The sequence below is a fragment of the Aaosphaeria arxii genome, assembly GCF_010015735.1.
Source record: "Aaosphaeria arxii CBS 175.79 unplaced genomic scaffold BU24scaffold_2, whole genome shotgun sequence".
Lineage (NCBI taxonomy): Eukaryota > Fungi > Ascomycota > Dothideomycetes > Pleosporales > Aaosphaeria > Aaosphaeria arxii.
In genome coordinates this window covers 2,542,469-2,563,359 of record NW_022983475.1, presented here as the reverse complement: position 1 = coordinate 2,563,359, position 20,891 = coordinate 2,542,469, and the positions used below count along the sequence as shown (strand labels likewise).

At 51.4% G+C, this 20,891-nt stretch overlaps 10 protein-coding genes across 10 annotated transcripts; 5 read left to right on the top strand and 5 right to left on the bottom strand.

Moving 5' to 3' along the window:
- Nucleotides 1-165: 165 nt before the first annotated feature.
- On the top strand, nt 166-1,394 carry BU24DRAFT_406086 (uncharacterized protein; the record flags this gene model as incomplete). Its single annotated transcript, XM_033525744.1, has 2 exons — nt 166-265; nt 589-1,394. The coding sequence occupies 2 exons, from the start codon at nt 166-168 to the stop codon at nt 1,392-1,394; spliced, it is 906 nt and encodes a 301-aa protein (XP_033387756.1).
- BU24DRAFT_119719 (uncharacterized protein) lies at nt 1,389-1,891 on the top strand. Its single transcript, XM_033520885.1, has 2 exons — nt 1,389-1,522; nt 1,583-1,891. Exon 2 carries the CDS (start codon nt 1,587-1,589, stop codon nt 1,806-1,808), a length of 222 nt encoding a protein of 73 aa, XP_033387755.1. The 5' UTR covers nt 1,389-1,522; nt 1,583-1,586; the 3' UTR covers nt 1,809-1,891.
- On the bottom strand, nt 1,735-3,078 carry BU24DRAFT_447923 (eIF-3 RNA-binding subunit). The gene is made up of 3 exons (XM_033530853.1): nt 3,007-3,078; nt 2,171-2,955; nt 1,735-2,120 (listed from the first exon to the last, which is right to left on the bottom strand). The coding sequence occupies exons 1-3, from the start codon at nt 3,021-3,023 to the stop codon at nt 2,068-2,070; spliced, it is 855 nt and encodes a 284-aa protein (XP_033387754.1). The 5' UTR covers nt 3,024-3,078; the 3' UTR covers nt 1,735-2,067.
- A 587-nt stretch (nt 3,079-3,665) lies between these two features.
- BU24DRAFT_419037 (NmrA-like family protein) lies at nt 3,666-5,229 on the top strand. Its single transcript, XM_033527112.1, has one exon. The coding sequence runs from the start codon at nt 4,107-4,109 to the stop codon at nt 4,995-4,997; it is 891 nt and encodes a 296-aa protein (XP_033387753.1). The 5' UTR covers nt 3,666-4,106; the 3' UTR covers nt 4,998-5,229.
- A 260-nt stretch (nt 5,230-5,489) lies between these two features.
- On the top strand, nt 5,490-10,728 carry BU24DRAFT_386296 (uncharacterized protein). Its single transcript, XM_033524913.1, has 9 exons — nt 5,490-5,860; nt 5,918-6,715; nt 6,766-6,838; nt 6,893-7,157; nt 7,208-7,320; nt 7,368-7,885; nt 8,727-8,841; nt 8,901-9,865; nt 9,958-10,728. The coding sequence occupies exons 1-9, from the start codon at nt 5,645-5,647 to the stop codon at nt 10,351-10,353; spliced, it is 3,459 nt and encodes a 1,152-aa protein (XP_033387752.1). The 5' UTR covers nt 5,490-5,644; the 3' UTR covers nt 10,354-10,728.
- Nucleotides 10,729-10,902: 174 nt separating this feature from the next.
- On the bottom strand, nt 10,903-11,754 carry BU24DRAFT_340615 (mitochondrial inner membrane protease ATP23; the record flags this gene model as incomplete). Its single annotated transcript, XM_033523232.1, has 2 exons — nt 10,903-11,130; nt 11,248-11,754. The coding sequence occupies 2 exons, from the start codon at nt 11,752-11,754 to the stop codon at nt 10,903-10,905; spliced, it is 735 nt and encodes a 244-aa protein (XP_033387751.1).
- Nucleotides 11,755-12,404: 650 nt separating this feature from the next.
- On the top strand, nt 12,405-14,055 carry BU24DRAFT_342940 (glutamate 5-kinase; the record flags this gene model as incomplete). The annotated part of the gene is made up of 2 exons (XM_033523340.1): nt 12,405-12,504; nt 12,533-14,055. 2 exons carry the CDS (start codon nt 12,405-12,407, stop codon nt 14,053-14,055), a joined length of 1,623 nt encoding a protein of 540 aa, XP_033387750.1.
- Nucleotides 14,056-14,384: 329 nt separating this feature from the next.
- On the bottom strand, nt 14,385-14,948 carry BU24DRAFT_459085 (uncharacterized protein; the record flags this gene model as incomplete). The annotated part of the gene is made up of 1 exon (XM_033531696.1): nt 14,385-14,948. The coding sequence occupies one exon, from the start codon at nt 14,946-14,948 to the stop codon at nt 14,385-14,387; it is 564 nt and encodes a 187-aa protein (XP_033387749.1).
- A 380-nt stretch (nt 14,949-15,328) lies between these two features.
- On the bottom strand, nt 15,329-18,395 carry BU24DRAFT_439558 (thimet oligopeptidase-like protein; the record flags this gene model as incomplete). Its single annotated transcript, XM_033530313.1, has 4 exons — nt 15,329-15,691; nt 15,765-17,626; nt 17,789-18,035; nt 18,370-18,395. The coding sequence occupies 4 exons, from the start codon at nt 18,393-18,395 to the stop codon at nt 15,478-15,480; spliced, it is 2,349 nt and encodes a 782-aa protein (XP_033387748.1). The 3' UTR covers nt 15,329-15,477.
- Nucleotides 18,396-18,739: 344 nt separating this feature from the next.
- Nucleotides 18,740-20,323, bottom strand: BU24DRAFT_119660 (uncharacterized protein). Its single transcript, XM_033520883.1, has 4 exons — nt 20,038-20,323; nt 19,912-19,978; nt 19,769-19,852; nt 18,740-19,692 (listed from the first exon to the last, which is right to left on the bottom strand). Exons 1-4 carry the CDS (start codon nt 20,115-20,117, stop codon nt 18,787-18,789), a joined length of 1,137 nt encoding a protein of 378 aa, XP_033387747.1. The 5' UTR covers nt 20,118-20,323; the 3' UTR covers nt 18,740-18,786.
- Nucleotides 20,324-20,891: the final 568 nt, after the last annotated feature.

The following is a 20,891-nucleotide window of genomic DNA, read 5'->3' as shown; positions in this document are numbered from 1 at the left end:
TAGCAAGCACAGATAAAGGTTTGGACATGCACTTGCTGTTCGTATTGCGCTGCGAACACTGTGCAACAGGCTCTTTACCATCTATGTTGGTAGGAAACATGATTAAATAGGGACATCTTATATGGAATCACACAGTAAAATTCTCTTTGACTTGATCACAGATTCATGCACTTGCGTGGCGCTCTTCACCACTCCGGATATCCTCAGAGACATGATAGGGCCTTATTGAAAATTACCGCTACGTTCCCATCACCACCTGCTTTAAGTGAGCCCAGATAAGGATTATTTATTTGGACAAGAACATTCTCTGCAAGTCTCTGACAGATCGATCAGCGATTGCCCAAACGGACCGAGCGAAGTGAACCAAGTGCTGCCCTTGCACCTTCCTCGATAAGTATCCGACTAATGGACAAGTATATAGTGAAGACAGGCTAGAATCATATCAACTCATCTACCTATCCCAACTTATCTTCAACTTCCGGGCGCTGGCATATCTCAATCATCCTATAACGTTGTTGGGTTCATACAAATTGCAGTCAGTTTCGAGACCTACATTACTAGTCAAGCACGTACTAACATGCTTTGAAGTGCTCAGCTGTCTCTGCTCACCTTGCTCAGGAGGTCCAGTCCCTTACTTCAACCCAGCTACAAACTCTAATCCTAATCGTCCACGACCTATCCCCTACCTGAACGATCTGGCGACCGAAAATCAACTTCAAGCTAGCTCGGCAACAAATCCCGCTATTTCTAACATCAGATTTGGTGGCTCACACTTTAAGGGCCACAGGCGAGGTTCTTGGAACCCGGACATCCACAACAGGTCCCATCACAGGCGGCAGGCTGGACTTGATCGCCGGCGCAAGCAGTGGGAACTACAAAGTCGCAGCCGCAGTACTCTCTCAGGACTAGAAGTAGCCAAGAAACCGACACAGAATGCTGGAGACTATAAAGGACATGAAGCACGGAAAGAACTCGTACGAGGCCCTGCAGTTGGAGAGGACGGCGTCGCAGATATTGCACCACATGGAGGACAGAGACAACGAGGATTCTTTGGAATCAACTCGAGCAAGAGTTCTAGGTTAGTCTGCCCCCTTTTCGCTTACCCTAAGCTCTTGTTACGGCCCATACAAAGAACGGTGTTGACATCCGCTTCAGCAAACGCGCGCGCGATCTACGGAGCGACACGACACCTCGACACCATAAGCTTCGCACATACTTCAAGCCGCAAAATTGGGGTCGCGATCGTTGAGCACAATCCTACAGGTAGATCTTATATTCACTGCTCTTCCGCCAAGGAAACTTCGCGACTCGCAGCTTTCGAGCATCTACTGGTCATCACTGAGGATATTCTCCAACGAATGCTCGATACGGAAGGAATATCGAGTAGTGGCTAGTTGCCCGCGACTCCTCAAGCTCAGCATGCAGCGACCTTCCAGGCAAATATAGCTGGAAGCATTAGGGGCGCCACGCCAAGTTTGGCAGGGAGTGTGCCTGCGAGTCGGAGAAGCAGTGTACAACCTGAGTAAGAACTTATGTACCATGAAGTACTATCAATTCTATGCTGATCAGGACTCACGCGTAGGCACATGCCAGACACACATCATAGTAGCAACTGGCAGCTTGTGCAAAATACTCCGGGTCTAATCAGAACGAACAGCGAGTCCTACTCCTCGCCATCCCTTCCAATGTCAGCTGGCATAGCTAGGACAAACAGTGATCTGATAGCTGCTCCTAGGCCTGTGCCTGCGGCACAGCTACTCAACCATCGCAATGGTCGTGTGCAGTGGAATTTGGGATCAGAGGGGTAGGCTATCGTACAGGCAGGGCCTCAAGACTGAGGTTGAGATTGGACACAATGTGGGCTTGCAACACTGCATGATCACAAAGCCTTGAAAGTAGAGGAGTACGTGGAATCAATATATTTTAGAAGTCACAATTCGTGGACGCCAGTGTCCACTTGGACGTCCTGGGGATCAAAAACACCAGGCAGCCCTCAGGGAAAGTATCTCATAAACCCATTGCAAGGTCATTAACATGTAGGCACTCGATCTATCCAAAGCCAGCAAATTACGTAGACTTCTTCGCGAACTCGACCCGCAAGATGAGATGCCGGAATCCATCTGTGAACATATTAGTTTGATGTACTCAGTTTTAAAAGTGATGCACTTACAGCCATCCATCTTTTCACACGCTGTAGCTGCGTCAGAACGGTCTGCAAAGCTGACGAAGGCAAAACCCTTTGCCAATCCAGTCTCCCTGTCCTTGGCCAAGAAGACCCTTGTGACGTGACCGAATCTTGAGAACATCTCCCGAAGATCCTGCTCCTCAGTCTGATCAGAGACGTTGGTGACACGCAGAGTAGCCAAATCGTCGCGCTCGAATTTGCCACCCATCCTCTCGCCACCGCCGCCGCCTTGTGCGCCTCGCATGTGAGGAGGTACGTAGCTGGAGGAACCGCCACCTAGTGCGCCAGCCTGGTCCGGTGCATCCAAACCCAGATCCGCAGGTGTTGAGTCCACACCCTCTGGTGCCATGGTATCCTTGAAGGGACATTTGGTGGTCCAATGGTCTCCGGAACAGATACGACACTTGATCTTTGCGTCCTTCAAGCTGGCCTTCTTCTTCGCGTCCTCGCTCTTGTCTTCTGTTGTTGCCTTCCAGTTAGCCGAGGGTCTGAAAACGATGTTCTCCGCAACACTTGTGGTATCTGTCTGAGGTCCGGCGGGTTTTCCCTTCTCCTGTCCGAATTTGGCCCACTGCTTCCTCTCTGCGACGCGGGGGTTCACGACGGTTTTGATTGTGGTCTTCTTGATTCGGCGGGTGGTCTTGACCTTCTTGCCATCCTCGCGGATCGACCAGGAAACTATAGTCTCAGTTCCATCCCTGTTCTTGGTGATTGTTTGCTGGGGGAGCTGGAGGGAATCCTCGTCCTCTTCTTCGGCCCAGTCGGTGCGCCTGCATTATTCGTTAAATGTGCGTTGCGAAATCGGGGTCGGTGCGACTCACCCTGCCACCCTTGACATCTTGATTTCTTCGGTGTGAATGTGACGGCTATGTAGACGAGCGGTGATATCGTTTAAAAAAGGTAGTCGTTCGTTGTTGTTGAGACGATTGCTTGGGTTCTAGTTGTGCGATTCTCAAAGTTTCGAAGTGGCGCTGTGTGGGGTTCGCCTTTATGAACTCTTGGCGGATGGTCCGTGCGTTGCAGATAAATATGAGTACGAGTATGTTGCCTCCTCCAAGACCTGTGTCTATGTCATATGGTATAGCTGTAATTGTTGTACTGCTTTGTCAGAGAGTATGATCGCTTATTGATACAGAAATATCTAGTAACGTCTCGAATATCGACTGTGTCTTACCATGGGCTTCGATTTATTGGGGACGAGCAAAGTGTGAAGCATGGTATTGACATTGTTTTTTTATAGGTAATTAGATGTTTGGTATCCTATAGCAGTGACTTTTCCGCTGGAAGTAGGGGATTGGGTACGAGTAAATATAACAGGGTTTGAATGTCAAGTTTACTGGGCTTCGAAAATGCGCTTATGGACGACACTACCATTTGGCTACGTCGGATTTAATCGCCTGCTCCGGCATCTCCACCGCGTTATCCGTTACCAAAAACATCAACTCCTCCGCATCGTTCGGAGGTGCGAGCAACGCCGATATTCCTTCATTCTGGCTATGGAATTTGTCCATATCCTCCGTTTCATAGGATGGAATTGTTGGTAATTGCACAGATCCCTCAATGCTCAAAAGTTTCGTCCGCTTCGTCCGCACCCAACTCCCAATATGCATGACAACATCTTGCTAGAGGGGCTGTGGGAGCTCTCAGGTATTAATATAAGAGATAGAGTTGTACCCAAGTCTGTTTATACATCATTATCAGTTTCATTCTATCATACTTTCTGAGTTTACCAACCACCAATACAAGGCAACACACTCTGTCTTAACACTCATCATCTACTCACACTTTCTATCATATCCCAAAACCACATTCTGTGCAATCACACTTCCAAGGTACACTAGTATTTCTTCACAGAAATCATCCTACTCTCTCATCACCAAAGTCGGAGCACATAGGACGAGATCCAGACTTCTATCTAAAAATGCCCAAAACTATCTTGGTTACCGGAGCCACAGGCCGCCAGGGTGGAGCCGTCGTCAAAGCCCTACAGGGTTCAGAGTTCGATATCATCGCTTTGACAAGGAGCACGACATCGCCAGCTGCACAAAAGTTGTCGGCAACATATCCCAACGTCAAGTTATTGCAAGGAGACTTGGCGAATGCCGCGGCCATATTCGAGCAATGCAAGACTCCCATCTGGGGCGTATACAGCGTTCAGGCGCAAGTACAAGGGCCCGACAAATCTCAGGAGGAATTCCAGGGAAAAGCAATCATCGACCAAGCGCTGGCCAACAACGTACAATTCTTCGTGTACAGCTCTGTTGACCGTGGCGGCGACAAGTCTTCTGAAACCCCTACCACGGTGTCGCACTGGGTGACCAAATACAACATCGAGAAATATCTGATTCAAAAGACAAACGGTACCAACATGCGATATGGCATTCTCCGTCCAACCGCATTCATGGAGGGCTTCACCGACGACTTCATGGGTAAAGCCCTTGCATCGATGTGGAAATCAGCACTGCCAGAAGACAAACCATTGCAGCTTGTTGCGACCAAGGACATCGGGTGGTTCGCTGCATACATGTTCAAGAACTCAGACAGGCTCGCCGGACAAGCAATATCACTAGCAGGTGCGGAATTGACCTACACGCAAGCGACCGAAGTCTTCAAGCATGCACTCGGAAAAGACATGCCTGAGACGTTCTCAATCGTCGCCCACATGATATTGCATGCTGTCAAAGATGTCAACGCCATGTTCAAGTGGCTTAAGAAAGAAGGGACAAAGGCAGATATCGCTGAATTGAGGTCCATCCATCCTGAAATGACTGATTTCGGCACATGGTTGAAGACGGAGAGCCAATTCAGATGATCGTGACGAGCACATAATTTGGTAGCCGTTGAAGAGGCGAGGCAAGGGATTTGGGGGCCAGAGAGGACACTTCGCCGGAGTGAAGAGGATTCCAGATATTTTGGTCAGCCAGTGTGATGCATTGCCTCTTTCGGACATATGTTAGGGGCTGGCTCTATGGCATTGGCGGCTAAAGCGAGGCGTTCAGAACTTTATTTTTGGCAACTATATGCGCATGGACTGTTGTTTTGTATTTGTAGGGTGTAATTTATAACAGATAGAACATAATGAGATAGATCAGAATATCGCGACTTTCAATGTTAAGACATGAATTTGGTCACCAATTGACTGACTTGTATTAGAGCTACTACTCCGTACTTCCGTGTTTAGTTCTCAGGGCCACGAGGCTTGCGTGTCGGTAGCCCCTGCCATGTGTGCACTGTGTGGCGGTGCACAGAACAGGGATCGTGGAGCATTGGCGGGAACTCAAAAGATGAGATGAGAGAACGCCGCAACCACCAAAATCCTTCTATTGCAGGACCCCTAAATCCCCTACAAGTTGTCAAATCGAAATTTCCAGCATGCGACTCGCTCGACACCTTTAACGACCCGTTTATCGAGAAAAAACCCCTCCCGTTTTCATCGCGCCGCACACTACATCACCCCCGATGTCCTCCGCACCCGCTCAGCCCGAGCCCAGTGGGCCTGCCGCTGCAGAACAAAATGTCGAGATGGAAGATATAGCGAAGAAGCCGAGCATACCCGTAGAGGACGACATTATGCAATTAGCGCGTCTGGGTGAAATAGCTGCGATTCAGAAGTTGTTCGACAGTGGGAAGGCTGATGCTACGTTTACGGACGAGCAAGGTATTACGCCGCTACACGTAAGTCGGACACCGAAATGATTGCTATGGGCATGCTTTTGCTAACTTCAAGCTCAGTGGGCAGCAATCAACAATCACTACGCACTGTGTCACTTCCTCCTCAAAAGCGGTGCAAGCGTTAATGCGAAAGGCGGTGATGCTGTTGCAACTCCCGTACTATGGGCCGCGAAACGATGCCACTACTACGTTGTAAACCTGCTCCTCGAACACGGAGCCGATCCACTCCTCACCGATGACCAAGGATTCAATCTGTTACATTCTGCCACCCTCGATGGAAATGTCTACCAACTTGTGCTGCTGCTGCACCAAGATATACCCGTGGATATACCAGACGCACAAGCTCACACCGCATTGATGTGGGCTGCATACAAAGGCTATCCAGCTTGTGTGGACTTGTTCCTACGATGGGGAGCCAATGTATATGCCACAGACGACCAAGGCTTCACAGCGTTGCATTGGGCACTTGTGAAAGGGTCTCAAGGGTCAATCCAAAAACTGATCGAGTACGGGGCGGACAGATTCGCGAAGAACAATGATGGAAAAACTCCCGCGACTACCGCAGAAGAAATGAACACAACAACACAATGGCACAGGGCTCTATCCCAGGCCGGCTATAATAAAGACGGCACTGCGAAAGAATTCCCCGTGTCATGGGTCAAAGATACTCGATGGTTTATATCTCGTTTTATCTTCTTCTTGCCGTTTTTGATCATCCTAATCTGCATCTATCTCCTCGCCAGCTTTCCAATTTATCTCGGCTTACCGTTAGCACTAATAATATCGTATGGACTACATTACGTAGCTCAGTATTTGTTACAGTGGGCTCCTTCAAACATGCGGAGCATCGACCACACTGTAAGTATTCCAGTTACGCAATATATCTTTCTGGTTCTGACTTTTGGTAGCCATTCTTAGCGGGTATTTTCTCAGGCACCTTATTCTGGGTAGGCTTCCGGTGGATTACCGTCATTGTACCATGTATGTGTACTCGGTCTTTACCAATTGAGTATCGATTGCTGACTTCACCTATAGGGACCATTCGAAATAACTTCTTTCTAAATTTGATATTCGGGTCCTTCTTCGGACTTACGGCATACTTCTATTTCTTCACAATGGCGTCAGACCCAGGATTCGTACCGAAATCAGCGAGCCGAAGTGCGTCAAAAGCGGTAATCGACGAGCTCATGGAGCTGCGCCAATTCGACGAGAAACAATTTTGCGTTCCTTGCATGGTGCGAAAGCCGTTGCGTAGTAAACATTGCAAGCGTTGCGAGCGTTGCGTTGCCAAAACAGATCAGTAAGTTCTTATGCATGCAGTTCGTTCGTGGCATTTCTGACCTGAACCAGCCATTGTCCATGGGTCAACAATTGCGTCGCAAACAACAACCACCGTCATTTTCTGTTCTATATCCTCTGTCTTGAACTCGGAGTTCTCGCATGGATTCGCTTGGTACTCGAATGTGAGCAACATGAATTCTGCCTCTGAAATCTCTGCTGATCTGTACAGATATCTGGGATGTCGAGTACATACCTACACCCGCTGATAGCGAATGCAACATTATATCAGACAAGTTGTGCAAGACTATCAACAAGGATCCATTCACGATAGTGCTGTCTCTGTGGGCAGCTTTCCAGTTGACATGGGTGACCATGCTCATCATTGTTCAGCTGCTGCAAATCGCACGTAATCTTACGACGTATGAAAGCATGCGTGGACATCTGCATAATCATACTCCCGCCGACGCACTGAACACCTTTGTCACCACAGGCGATACTTCACAGGAAGTTGAGGGCGGTTCCGCGCCTACCAATGGCTTCGGTTCCGGACAGGACACAGGCGAAGGCGCTGCACGGAAACATCCCAAACGATCTATCTGGGACCAGTGGAAGCGCCTATTGGGGGTCGACGCGTTCATGGCAACCGCTAGACAGGAGTCTCATGTCGATTCTCAACGATCTCGAGGCAACCCATTCTCAAGAGGTGTTATCACCAATTGCAAAGACTTTTTCTGCGATGGCGCGCCTGTTTTCAAGAAGAGGGAAAGCGGATTCGCAAGGCTCGGGGGCGAAAGGGTGGATTACACTAGGCTGTACGAGACACCGAAGATGCAATATCAACGCGGTGGCGGAAGATACGAGTCCATTGCAGAAGAGGAAGAGGGCGGCTGATTCCGGAACGTTCGTTTAACAGTGGATCGTAACGAAAGTCAAGGGAGGGTTTGATGGTCTATATATCTCGTAACACATAAGTTACTTAATGACTCCAATTGAGGAATGAGTAGATACCAATTATAGACAATATTCACATGTCTCTATACAATTCATTGTTGATTTGTTTGTATCATTTCTGTAACCACCTCCCCTCGTTCGTGACTAAGCAGGTTTCACGGAAGTTGAGCCGAGGAACCCTCGTATGATTTACCTAGCTTTCCCGCAGTAACGGATGTCAGTTTTAGCTCCGACCTCCACTACCTTCTCTTCCATTACTTGTATATCCTTGCATTGCTAGGCGCACAATATATTCTCCGTTTAAGATTCTTATTCTTCCTTAGATGTATCGCCCTGCCTCGAAAACATTCTTGCGCCCACGATGACATCACCGGAAGCCTTACAGAGGCTCCGCCCACTCGTTCGCTCTGCGACATTAACACGAGCCCAATACAATGCCATAGGATGGAGAGCCACAAGACCAATATGTACAAATTGTTTGCGAACGGTTCCAGTGCGACCTCGAGTTCGAGGCGACGTCGGCGGGCATACTGGAGTCTCCCGTGTTCTCGCGCAACGAGCGGTTGCAGGTCGTAGAGGATATGCGCAAGAGGTGCAGGAGGTTCTTTCGCAACAACGTACGGAATACTGTTCCAAGGAATTGGATCAATCGGTAACCCGAGTCACAGGAAAAGTCGAGACACATGGGCCCTTGGCCGAATACGACGCTCGAGTGCAATCTGGCAGGCTGAGAGACGACGAGCACCAACGAGGTTCGTTTCACAGTCTGCGAATTTTGTGCGGATGGGACGAGAAATACTGAGTTGAACAGGAATCATACAAAACCTCGAAGACCTTCATGAGATGCTGTGTAGTTACGAACAACCTCCGGTTGTACAACCAACGATTGAATCGCTGCAACCGCAGAAGCAAACGTTCTTTTCGCTCTTCTCTTCTAAACCCGAGCGCTCTGCGCTGCCACCGATTAAAGATTCATTACCTAACGGACTGTACATGTATGGAGACGTAGGATCCGGAAAGACAATGCTTATGGATTTGTTTTACGATACTTTACCGCCCAACATCACACACAAGACGAGGATACACTTCCATGCCTTTATGCAGAGCGTCCATAAAGATCTGCACAAGATGAAGATCGCACACGGAAACGACATCGACGCGATCCCGTTCGTCGCCGCAGGAATTGCAGAGCGGAGCCAAGTGTTATGTTTTGACGAATTCCAATGCACAGACGTCGCCGACGCAATGATTCTACGCCGATTGATCGAAGCCCTCATGGCCCACGGCACCGTCATCGTCACAACATCGAACCGACATCCAGATGACCTTTACAAGAACGGAATCCAGCGCGAGTCTTTCATCCCGGCCATCAACTTGCTCAAGGAACGACTCAGCGTCATAAACTTGGACTCGCAAACAGACTACCGAAAGATTCCCCGCCCGCCATCGGGCGTCTACCACCACCCGCTGGATGCTGCCGCAAAGACACATGCGGAGCGCTGGTTCAAGTTCCTGGGTGATTTCGAGAACGATCCCCCGCACCGAGCGGTCCACCAAGTCTGGGGTCGCGATGTTGTGGTGGAGAGGGCCAGTGGAAAATGTGCGTGGTTTACCTTCGACGAGATCATTGGGCGAGCGACCGGCGCCGCAGATTATCTAGAGTTGATGAGGAACTACGATGGATTCATCGTCACGAATGTGCCAGGAATGAACCACAAGTCAAGAGATCTAGCAAGGAGATTCATCACATTTATTGATGCTATCTATGAAAGCAGGGTACGTCTCTAATCCCACCTTCAAACCCTTGAGCGCAACAACGCTACGCTGCATTGTCTATGATCAAACCCCCAAACTAACAAACCCAAAAGGCCAAACTAGTCATGACAACCGCCGTCCCCCTGACATCGCTCTTCATGTCCACCGCCGAGATCTCCGAAGCCGTGAGCGCCTCCCAATCTCCCGACGCAAAGAGCCCCGTCCCAGGCCCCGCCCAAACCTCGAACCCAGACGACCACCACGACATCTCGGACGTCATGCGCATGATGATGGACGACCTCGGCATGAACATGTCGATGCTGAAGAACTCGAGCATCTTCTCGGGAGACGAGGAGCGGTTTGCTTTCGCCAGAGCGTTGAGCCGATTGAGCGAGATGGGCAGCCAGGAGTGGGTGGAGAGGGGCATGGGGTTGCAGACTAAGGGCGGAGAGAAGGAAAAGGAGGGGTGGCAGAGGGTGCGGAGTAGGTGGAGGGAGGACAGTCTATGATTGATCTTCATCTGGCATTTTGATTTATGCAATATGGTTGGTGATTTCTGAGGATGGAGTGAAGAGCTAGGATTTAGAGTGTTTTGCATTGGCGGTCTTGTCTTTGAAGCGTCGATTGCGTTGGTTCAATGATACCAATGATACAATATAGACTTTGGTGATGAAGCTCAAGAGATATATGCCACCCTATAGAGCAGATGTCGAACAAAATACCTAACTTCAGATTCATTCATTTATCGCATCTCTACCCTCCCGTCTAATTCTAGATGAGGGCAGAGAAGATAGATTTGTATATATAGAGAAGTAACGGTTCTTTTCAGGATGTTAAGTTTTCGGCCTAACGAGCCATTCCATCTATACACGAGAGTGAGGATTCGTATCGTAAAATGAGAAAGATTTTCCAGCGCCATCGCTATGCAAAGCATACAAATCCCGTCCTCTAATTCCATACATAACCCAAAACGGTATCTATCATACAACACACGTCATCATCATACATAAAGACTTGCGAGCTCCTCGCCAGTCTGAAATCTTTTCCAAACGGGCGGATCATCGGTAGATCTCGTCGAACGGTCTTGTGTCCCAGAAGCAGTTATCCCAAACATCGTTGACAATTCTTGCGGCATGCACGTCGTCCTTGACGCCCGGGCGAGCCATAAGGGAGAGGGTCGCGCGGCGCCGGACGCAGTGCTGTAATTGCTCGGTTATGCGCCATTGGTTCTTGGTGAAGAATTCGCGGGTGAAGCGACATTCGCCGGAGAGGGTGGAGGCACGGATCTGGGTTTTCCAACGTTAGCTTATTGATTCCATGGTTCCTTCTAATGCTCCATTCATACGCCACCGTTACACCCCAGTCGCCGCAGCGATTGGGAATGGAATTTGAACTGGACTTACTTCTAAGCAGGCTTGATGTCGCAGATTGTCGTCCTCGATCTTGAATTTGAGGTGGTCCCAAGCGTGCACCATTTCGTGGGCCATTGTGTCTTCCTGGTGTCCCTGGTTGCGGAATTTGTTCGCGCAGAGCAGGATGCCGTGGTCGATATGGAAGCCGCCCGACTGCTCTTTCGTGCAGACCCTGCAGTGGATATTGCGAGCATTCAGGTCGCCGCCGAGTTTGCTCACCTCGTCGCGCATGAAGCGGACGATAGGGCTGTATTGGAGGAGGTAGTCGCGTCGGTCTTCACAGCGGCGGCAGAAGGCTTCAGCCTTGACGACGTCTTGTTCTGCGAAGTAGCGCTCTTCGAGGGATTCGTCACGGTTGCCGGACATGCGGCCCAGCATGATGGAGAAGGTGTTTCGCCAGTTATAGTAGACAGGGTCGATCTTGTTGGTGGTGGGGGGAGTTGCCGTAGCTGTAGCGGCGGCCGGGGCCCCATCAGTGACCTGTTCAGGGCTCGACATAATTTCTGGGTCTCGTGCGGAGGATGGTACGCTGGGAAGGGCGGGAAGGATGCAAGGAAGGTTCGTATGTATGGAGGTGTTGGGTGGAAAATGTGTGGAGAGCTTCTCCGACGGATATGAGGATGCGCCCTAGGGCGTGGGGTAGAACATGCAAGACAAACTAATGGCGAATGGCGTATGGCGTACGAGTTATGACGGCGTTCGGCAAGATTGATTAAAGCGTAGAGTTGATGGGGGGGCGAAGGGATGGGAATGGGAGAGTCGAGCAGAAGGTTTAAACATAATTATTGTTAAGAGGTTCGCATATGCGGATTTGCGGAGAGAAACGGGGGCTCTGATTGGCCCAGGACATCCATTGCGACTTCGGTGGGGTGGGATAATGTGAGTTGTGAGCATTAGGTAGTTAGTCTAAACTTCCTGCGCTGACTCTTGTCCATATCCCTGGCCCTGGCCCAATCCCAATTGTTCCAAGCATTCGACTCGAGCTGTACCTGCGTGATTTTGTGTCCCTGATGTCTCAATCAATGCATTCGGGCATAAATAACGCCTCGCCTCTTCCACAATCCCAATCCCCAAATCCTCAAAATACCTCCGGTCCTGGCCCCGTTTCGCACCCTCAGGTTCACTTTGAGGTCGAAGACAAAGCCAGCATGGCTCACCACATGAAAAAACACCCTGGCCAGCTCACAATAGTAATAAAGCTCGGTAAATTCTTTCCCCATATACACCCTCCCCACAGCAGACGACAGGGTTGAAGCTAACAGCAACTGATCTTCAGGAACAAGCTCCATTGTGGACGAAAAGACTCACCATCCCCTCCTCTCCATCCTCTCCGCCATTGTCGAAACAGCCGTCAAACTCCAACGAGATGGCCACCGCGTTGTATTGGTATCTTCCGGTGCCATTGGCGTGGGTCTCCGCCGTATGGACATTGAGAAGCGCCCGAAACATCTCCCACAGGTCCAAGCACTGGCCGCCATCGGCCAGAGTAGATTGATGAGCCTGTGGGATCAATTGTTTGGACATGTGCGGCAGCCAATTGCTCAAATCCTCCTCACGAGAAACGACATCGCAGATAGAACGCAATATCAAAACGCACAGAACACTTTCTTCGAGCTATTGCACATGGGCGTCATCCCAATCGTGAATGAGAACGACACTCTGTCAGTCACGGAAATCAAGTTTGGTGACAACGACACACTCTCCGCGATCACGGCAGGCATGGTCCAAGCAGATTATCTCTTCCTCATGACCGATGTGGACTGTCTCTACGACAAGAACCCGAGGACCAATCCCGATGCTAAAGCCATCGAAGTGGTCGAAGACATCTCGGAGGTCCAGGCGGACGTCAGTAGTGCTGGATCGGCTCTCGGAACCGGAGGCATGGGCACGAAGATCGTAGCCGCAAGCCTGGCCACGAGTGTAGGGGTAACGACCGTCATCACGAAGTCGTCGAAGCCAGAGAACATTGGCGCCATCATCAGACATGCCGAAGCACAGAGGGCGGCAAGGATGTCGGGACGGAGCAGCGTGGTCAACTTCCAGGAAGAAGGTGTGCCGCAAACCGCGGCTCTGAGTCTGAATGATGCTAACCACAATCTTTCAGCTACTGCCCCCCCTCATGATACCCAGAATCCCTCCCCCTCGCCTCATTCTGAAGATGAACAAGTACCACTACACACCCGCTTCCTACCAATATCACACCCAATTCGAGACAGATACTTCTGGATCCTGCACGGCCTGGCGCCTCGCGGCACCGTATATATCGACCACGGCGCCTGGAAAGCGTTGAACGACAAAGCAGGCCTACTCCCCGTAGGCATCGTGGACGTCGAAGGCCACTTCGCACAACAAGAAGCCGTACGGCTGATAGTCGTCAAACGTCTCCCATCGTCCTCCTCTACTACTCACAACACCTCCAATTCTGGACCCACATCGCACGCATCAACACCGTCGCACACGATGACCATGGCGCCCACTCCGAATCGCAACTCGCTCTACGAGCGCTCACAGTCAGGCCTGACCCATTCTCTTTCCTCTTCGGCGATTCTCACGCCCCCGGCATACGAGCTGCATGATCCCCCACCATTCGAGGTCGGTAGGGCCGTGATCAATTATTCATCCGCCGAAATCAAGAGAATCAAGGGACTGCACAGCACGCAGATTCACGAGGCATTGGGGTACGCAGACAGCGAGTACGTAGCGCTGCGAGAAAACATAGCATTCTTTGGAATCGAAAGATCGAGGCCGAGCACCCCGTCCTTTGGCCGATCGACATCAGAACAAGGAGATACCCATTGACAACATATAATGGTTCATTTTGAATATGGAGATGTTGGAAAAAATAATAATAGATTCCTAGACGGCGTTTTCTTTCTGGAAACCAGGTTGGCATTAGAGGGTTCCATGGATTTTAACAATCTATGAGACGAGGCCTGAAAATAGCTCTTTTACGCAGCGATACTTTGCTCTTGCATAATCTCATGACGATAGTCCCTTCCCAAGAATTCTAAACGCATGATAATCTACCTTCGCGGTAGTAATTCCCCTTCGAAACTTCATCCTCTTCCACCAGTCAACCTTGTCTCGTCGTGATAGGAATGTTTCGCCCGCTGCCATCCACATCTCATCTAATACCCAAACTCCCAAATATCCTTCTGATAAGACTCCGTCAACCGCTTATCCTCCCCATACCTCTCCTGCCACTTCGTAAAACCGCCCTCCAGCACCACAACCTGCTGTCCAGGCTTATCCTGCAACTCCTCCGCCGTCTTTCCCTCCTCCGCCGTCTTTCCCTCCTCCGCCGACTTCCCCTCCTCCGCCGACTTCCCCTCCTCCGCCGACTTCCCCTCCCCCTCTCCCCCCGCGACACCCCCCTTCGCAGGGTCCAGCCTCTGCTTCTCCCTCAAGTACCGCAGCGCAGCACTAGGCCCCCGCTGCTGGCTCAGCGCGCAGTGAAACACCACCGTCTTCTTGTCGCGCAGCGTGCGCACGAGCTCCGGCAGCTTGTAGTCGAGCTCCGAGCTGGGCACCCACGTCGAGCCGCGGATGTGGCCGCCCACGTGGTCGGAGTCGCGGACGTCGATGATGGCGATGTCGGGGGGCAGGGACGGGGCGTCGGGGGACGAGAGGATGCGTTTGGAGAGGGCTTCGCGCGTCGTGTAGGTTAGGTCGGAGAGGGTTGTTGTGGACATCTTGCGTGGGGTGAGGGTGGTGGTTGGTTGGAGGGGATGGCGGGTGAGGATTCTCATGTGCTGGAGGGGATGAAGATGGGGAAGTACTGGAAAACAGCCGTCGGAGTGAATGAAAGAGTGTGTTGTCTGATAATTACGTCGGCAATGGGAGGTTGTTGATACTTATCGTGGCAGGACAGGTACAAGTTCATCGTTTATAGTGGGGCATTGAGCTCATGGCGTGTTATCGATAACTATGATGTGCTCGTGGCGGGGTAGCTTGCTTGTTCCTGGCGCCACGGTTGTACATCCAGGGCAATCCATGGATATCTCACTACTTAAAGTAACACATCAGTCGGAGTACGACGTCCTTGAGTGATTCATCACTGTAAATATCAATTGGCGAAATTCGTTTCAATCCCCGAACTCCGGTCACACAAGCAAATCATAGTCAAAAGCATCTCTAAATTGCTATCTATCAGCGTGCTTCAGCTTAATGCTCCAAACGACGGCAAATGCAGTTTCATCCTCGCCGGCTCCAGTGACATATCTATTTGTAGATGCCGAGGTCCTTGAAGAAGGCATCCGTGTTGGGCTTCCTGCCAAGGAAGTCCTCTAGGATGGACATTTCCTCCTTGGAGCCGCCCTTCTCCAGCACGGCGTGGCGGTACTTGCGGCCTTCTTTGCCGTTCATGGGGTCGTTTTTGAAGACGGTGTAGAAAATGTCGGTGGAGTACACTTGCGAGGAGAGGTAGCCGTAGTAACTGTAGGAGGTTGTTAGTTATTGTGGATGATTTAAAGCGAACGACCAGCGAGTGCATGAAAAGTGTTACTTACCCAGCGTCGTACCCGCCAATAAGATGGCCGAAAGTAGCCTGTCCATTACCCCACGTCCAATCCTTAGTCTCACTGAGAGCCTCGGGGCCGTCAAGTTGCGAAATCTCATTTCGCAGCCTGTTGTAGAGTGTCGTGATATCGAGCTTCTCAAGCTCCTCGTGGCTGGCTGGAGTGTGCACAGTCATATCGAAGATACCGAAGTGCAATTGGCGAAGGTTGAAGAGCGCATCGTTGACGTGCTTGGTGCTGATGATGCTTGCGACCATCTCGCTCGGGATCCTCTCGGCGGGCTTCTTGTCGGCTCCGGACGACTCCTTGTACTCATTCTCGTACTCGGTCGAAAGGTGGGAGTAGTGGTGGGACAGGGACTTGATTAATGAGGGTTCCCAGCACCAGTTCTCCAGCAATTGACTTGGCAATTCTACGTAGTCGCGAGAGGTTGCAGTGCCGTGGAAGCGGGAGTATTTCGTCCTGGCGACAAGATCGTGGATTCCGTGGCCGAGTTCGTGGAAGAGCGTCACGACTTCGTCGTGCTTGAGTAGGGATGGTTTCTTGGGTGTGGGCTTGGAGAAGTTGCACACCAACGCGGTGGCTGGGTAGCGGCGAACGCCGTTCTCGTCATTACCGGCGGATTGGACGTTGAAGTTCGCGGCGTGTCCATATTTGCCCTCTCGTGGGAAGAGATCGAGGTAGAGGTATCCAACGAACTCGGCGCCTGCGCTCTCCTCGTCCCAAACACTGTAGACCTGGACATCCTCATGCCATACAATATCGGACCCCTTGCCGCCATCAGCCAGGGCGTCTCTATCGGCTCCTACCAACTCAATGAAGACGAGGCCGAACAACTCCTCGAAGATCTTAAGCATGCCCTGGATGGTGGTCGAAAGCGGGAAGTACTCCGAGATCTTCTGCTGGTCCAGAGAGTAATCCTTCTCAAGCATCAGACGGTCGTAATACCTGTGATCCCACAGGAAGTACTTCGACTCGGAGCCGTCGTTGACATTGCGCTCCTTAAGATCCTGCTTCTTGAGCTCGAGCAGCTTCGCGATCTCCGTCTTGCCGCCGGGGGCCAAGCGGCCGCGGAGGTCGCCGAGGAAGTCGTCGACCGTCTTGGGCGTCTTCGCCATCTTGTCCTCGATGCGGAACTGAGCGTGGTTCTCATATCCGAGGAGGCGCGCCGCCTCGTCTCGCAGGAGGACGGCCTCGCGGAACAGTGGCACGTTCTCGCTGCACTTGTTCTCGTTCTCGATGAACACGCGCTTGCGCGTCTCGGCGTTGTGTGCGTACTTGAGGGTGGGGAAGAGGTCAGGGTACTTGAACGTGAGCCACACCTTGCCCTCGTTCTCCCCCTCGCCCTTCTTGAACGAAGCCACGAGGTCCTCCGGCACGCCGTCGAGCTCCTCGGGCGTGAACCAGATGCCTCCCTGCTCCTCGTTCAGGTTCTTCTGGAAGGTAATGCTGATCTCGCTGAGCCGCTTCTTGATCTCCTTGAACCTGTCCCGCTTGGGTCCCGCGGGTATACCCAGACCGTTGCGGATGTAAGACTTGTGATCCTTCTCGAGCAGGCGCGCGGACTCCGGGTCCAGCTCCTCCTTCTTCTGCGCGACGGCGTCGACGAGGTTGAAGACGTCCTCGCGCATGCTGGACTCGATGACGAAGTCGTCGAGCAGCTTCTCGGCCTCCGTCGAGGCGTCGCGGAGCTTCTTGTCCGTCGACACGGCCTGGAAGAAGCCGATGATGTGCGCTTCGCGGGACATCTTGTTGTCGTCGAGGGCTACGGGGAGGATGGTGTTGTTGAAGTTCGCGGTCTCGCGGGTGATGCTCTTCACGATGTCATCCTGCACTGCACGAGATCTGGCAATCTGGAGTTTGCGGGGTTAGCATGGGGGAAGGAAGTAAGACTGTGAGCAACATTGCCGCGGCCATGCGTTCGCAAGGTTGACAGATAGGAAGAGCAATTGACAGAAGCACGAGGGAAACAGACTACAGCTAGATATAAAGGCAATTTCTGGACAAAAACATACCAATCGCTTCGTATCCTCAATCAAGGACTCGGGCGTGGCCGTGAACCTCGGCGGGAGCTGGGGCGGCTTCCGGTACTGCGGGGGAGCCATTGTGGAATTGAGGAGCGGTCTCTGCGCCGAGGTGGAGAAGGTGCTTGCGCCGGAGGGCTTAAGGTAGGATAACAAGGGAGAAGAACGAGCACCGAAGCGGAGTGAAGCCAGAATGGCGGTGATGGTTATGAAGAGGGCGACGGAGACCAGGACGATCCTATTGCAACGTTGGGAAGCCAGGGTTCCGATTGTATGTGTGTGATCGGGGATGATGGGGAGTTTAGTCAAGCGAACGCAAGCGTCCCTTCCAAATTGAATGCAGCACAAGCTTGTTCACGCTGTAAATTGATTGGCGACAGAGAGTGCATATGCCTGCGCTGGATGATGAGATGCAATGTGATGCGTGATGCGATGTGGAGGACACTCGAACACTAATACCTCGTATGGTCCTCCGATAGTTATGCAGCTAGTGCAGTTCAGGATTAGGTCTTGAGCATTGGGCAATTCATCTTGTAACGTCACCTGTTTAGAATCTCGACCATCCTTCAAACCTTATTCCACAATAGTCAATGGACATTTGAGCTTAGAGTATGGGGAAATCGACAATTCCCTTCCAAAGCTTTCATTCCTACCCAACCCTCTACTATCTCTCAAGTTGTCACAACGTTCATATGGGCCCAACATCAAAGCCGAAGTCGCTTCAAGTAGATCCAATATCATTATACAGATTACCAGCACCTGCAAGCCCCTGCTATACATATATATATACAAGTACCCTAGCAAAGAGACCTTCGCACGATTATATCCCTCTCATGATAGATCGACCGTATCAGTCCAGTCCAGTCCTATGCAAGATAACCTCAAATACCATTAAGCATCATTAACTCCCAGCCCAGTATCCCATCCTTTTTTTGTGAATCCCCAGTAGATCGATCAATCAATAAACCAAACATGACCTAATCGTAACCTTAGACCGTCAAGTGCGGCCTCACCGCATCATCCAACTGTGCACTCCCCCTACTGCTCGTCTGGCTATGCAAGCTCGCCGGCACCGTGATGAACGGATTCCACCCAGGGCTATCATTCGGATCACCCTTCTCCTCATCCTTTCCGGCCGGCTCGATCCTCAACTCCGGATTTCCCTGCCGTTGATCTTGCTGCTGCTCCTGTTGCGGCGGCGAAATACCAGGTCGCACGATACGCTGCTTCTCGTCCTCCTTACTCTTCCCACCGCTTCCGTTGCCCCTCCCGCGGAAGATGAGCCGCAAGAAGGGTATAGACGACGAGATGATGCCGCTGTTCGTCTCGACCTGGCCCCAGAGCAGCAGGTCGGCGCCGAAGCGCGCCGAGTTCTGCGGCGACTCGGACCACAGCGCCATGACCCACATGCGGACGCAGGACGCAACGATGGCCATGATGCCGACGGAGAAGATGCCGATGAGCGCGAGGCGCTTGTCCATGGGGACGCGGAGGCCCAGGAGCGTCGGGATCGGGAGGAGCAGGATTACGACGTCGGAGAAGAGGTTGACCGCGGCGGACATGACCCATAGGCGTATCGGATCGTAGCATTTGGTTTTGCTCTTGGCGCGGCCGGGTTTCCCGTCGAATTGCGAGAGGTAGGCTGTGGTGTCCCAGGCGTCTACCGGGTTCTCGCATTGGAAGATGCTGGCGATGGTTACGCCGAAGGTGTAGAGGGATACGAGGGCGATGGTGGCGTAGGTTAGGCGTCGGAAGGTTACGTTGGATGCGATGGCGCGGTAGAAGAATAGGATGGAGAGCTTGACGAAGCAGAGACCGATGTTGTAGGTTATGCGATAGATGTACCACGTCAGGAGCGTTCCTTGCAGCGCGGCTTGGATCTGAGGGGCTTTCTCCTATAACCATGTCAGTCACTCGCTCTTCTCTCATTCCTAGATCTCAACGACGTCGACGAAAAGGAGCAACACTTACGGGAATCCGAAAGAAACTCGGTCGAAACGAGCTACTTGTCTTATCTTGATAGTAATTCACGACCGTGTTTCCCCACGTAACTAGCTGTGTTCCTAGTCAGCCCCAAATCCCTCTAACATCCAATACAAAAGAGTCGCACATACCAAAGCCATAAGCATGAGATGGTCCGTCAACCCCGTCGTACCCATAAGCCAGTACCGACAGTAATACCTATACCCCATCACGATCAGTAAACAACACCATGTAATCTAACAGAATATGTCACTCACCTCAGCGCAATGATAATCGTTGACAGACTCGTCAACGTGCACCCCACAATGAACACCACGAACCCAGGCCTGAGATACATCTTTCACAACTACTGTTCTTCCTTTCCTCACAGGATGGGATGGGATCAACTTCAATGACCAGATCGAGAGGTCAAGACACCATCAAACCAAACACCACAGCCAAGAAAGGGTAATGTAAGACAGAACAGAACAGAGCAGAAGACTATATAGCCAGCTCACGTCGTCCAGACGAGATAAGGATAAAAAGGAAACAGATAGTACCAGACCAAGACAATTAAAAAGTAAGACAAGAACGAACAAACAATCCAAGAACGAAGATAAAAAGTGTATAACAAAAGGAAGAGAGAAGATATTTCATCCTTTTTAGGCTTTTGCTGGGCCCCTCGCACCGCACCGCACCCCCCGGCCCACCCCAGACTTGTCATGCAATTTTTTCTTCCAACAGTTCGGTTGCACTCACCCCTGGGAAAGTCTATTGATGTGCGTGTGTATGCCTGCTGTGTATGAGTGTGTGAGCCTTTGTGAGTGTGTGTGGATGGCTGTGGCAGAAACGGCATGCCCAGTCTGGAATTCTGGGGGGCAGCCGTTCGTCATGCATGTTATAGCAGCATATTATCAAGGGGTGCAGAAGGTTAGAACCCATGGTTCGGTCATCCAAATCGACCAATCTTGGACTGTTGGGTAATAAAGGTTGCTCTGCAGAGTTAGCACGAGTAAGTAAGGAAGTAAGTAGGTCGGCCTGGGAGACGGCCGGCAGGTGCGAAACTGAGGCATCGAAGCAGTAGGCTAGGCCGTGTTTGATCGCAAATGTGTACGGGGAAGGCAGTTCCTGA

What these genes read in the sequence shown, in the direction of transcription:
- BU24DRAFT_119660 (XM_033520883.1), bottom strand. Translation starts at nt 20,117, where the DNA reads ATGTATCTCAGGCCTGGGTTCGTGGTGTTCATTGTGGGGTGCACGTTG. An exon ending in ACGATTATCATTGCGCTGAG is followed by an intron (nt 19,979 to 20,037) that starts GTGAGTGACATA and finishes GATGGGGTATAG; the next exon opens with GTATTACTGTCGGTACTGGC. An exon ending in CGAGTTTCTTTCGGATTCCC is followed by an intron (nt 19,693 to 19,768) that starts GTAAGTGTTGCT and finishes ACATGGTTATAG; the next exon opens with GAGAAAGCCCCTCAGATCCA.
- BU24DRAFT_386296 (XM_033524913.1), top strand. Translation starts at nt 5,645, where the DNA reads ATGTCCTCCGCACCCGCTCAGCCCGAGCCCAGTGGGCCTGCCGCTGCA. An exon ending in AAGGTATTACGCCGCTACAC is followed by an intron (nt 5,861 to 5,917) that starts GTAAGTCGGACA and finishes CTTCAAGCTCAG; the next exon opens with TGGGCAGCAATCAACAATCA. An exon ending in GATTCGCTTGGTACTCGAAT is followed by an intron (nt 7,321 to 7,367) that starts GTGAGCAACATG and finishes TGATCTGTACAG; the next exon opens with ATATCTGGGATGTCGAGTAC.
- BU24DRAFT_119719 (XM_033520885.1), top strand. Translation starts at nt 1,587, where the DNA reads ATGCCAGACACACATCATAGTAGCAACTGGCAGCTTGTGCAAAATACT.
- BU24DRAFT_447923 (XM_033530853.1), bottom strand. An exon ending in GTGTGAAAAGATGGATGGCT is followed by an intron (nt 2,121 to 2,170) that starts GTAAGTGCATCA and finishes ATATGTTCACAG; the next exon opens with ATGGATTCCGGCATCTCATC.
- BU24DRAFT_419037 (XM_033527112.1), top strand. Translation starts at nt 4,107, where the DNA reads ATGCCCAAAACTATCTTGGTTACCGGAGCCACAGGCCGCCAGGGTGGA.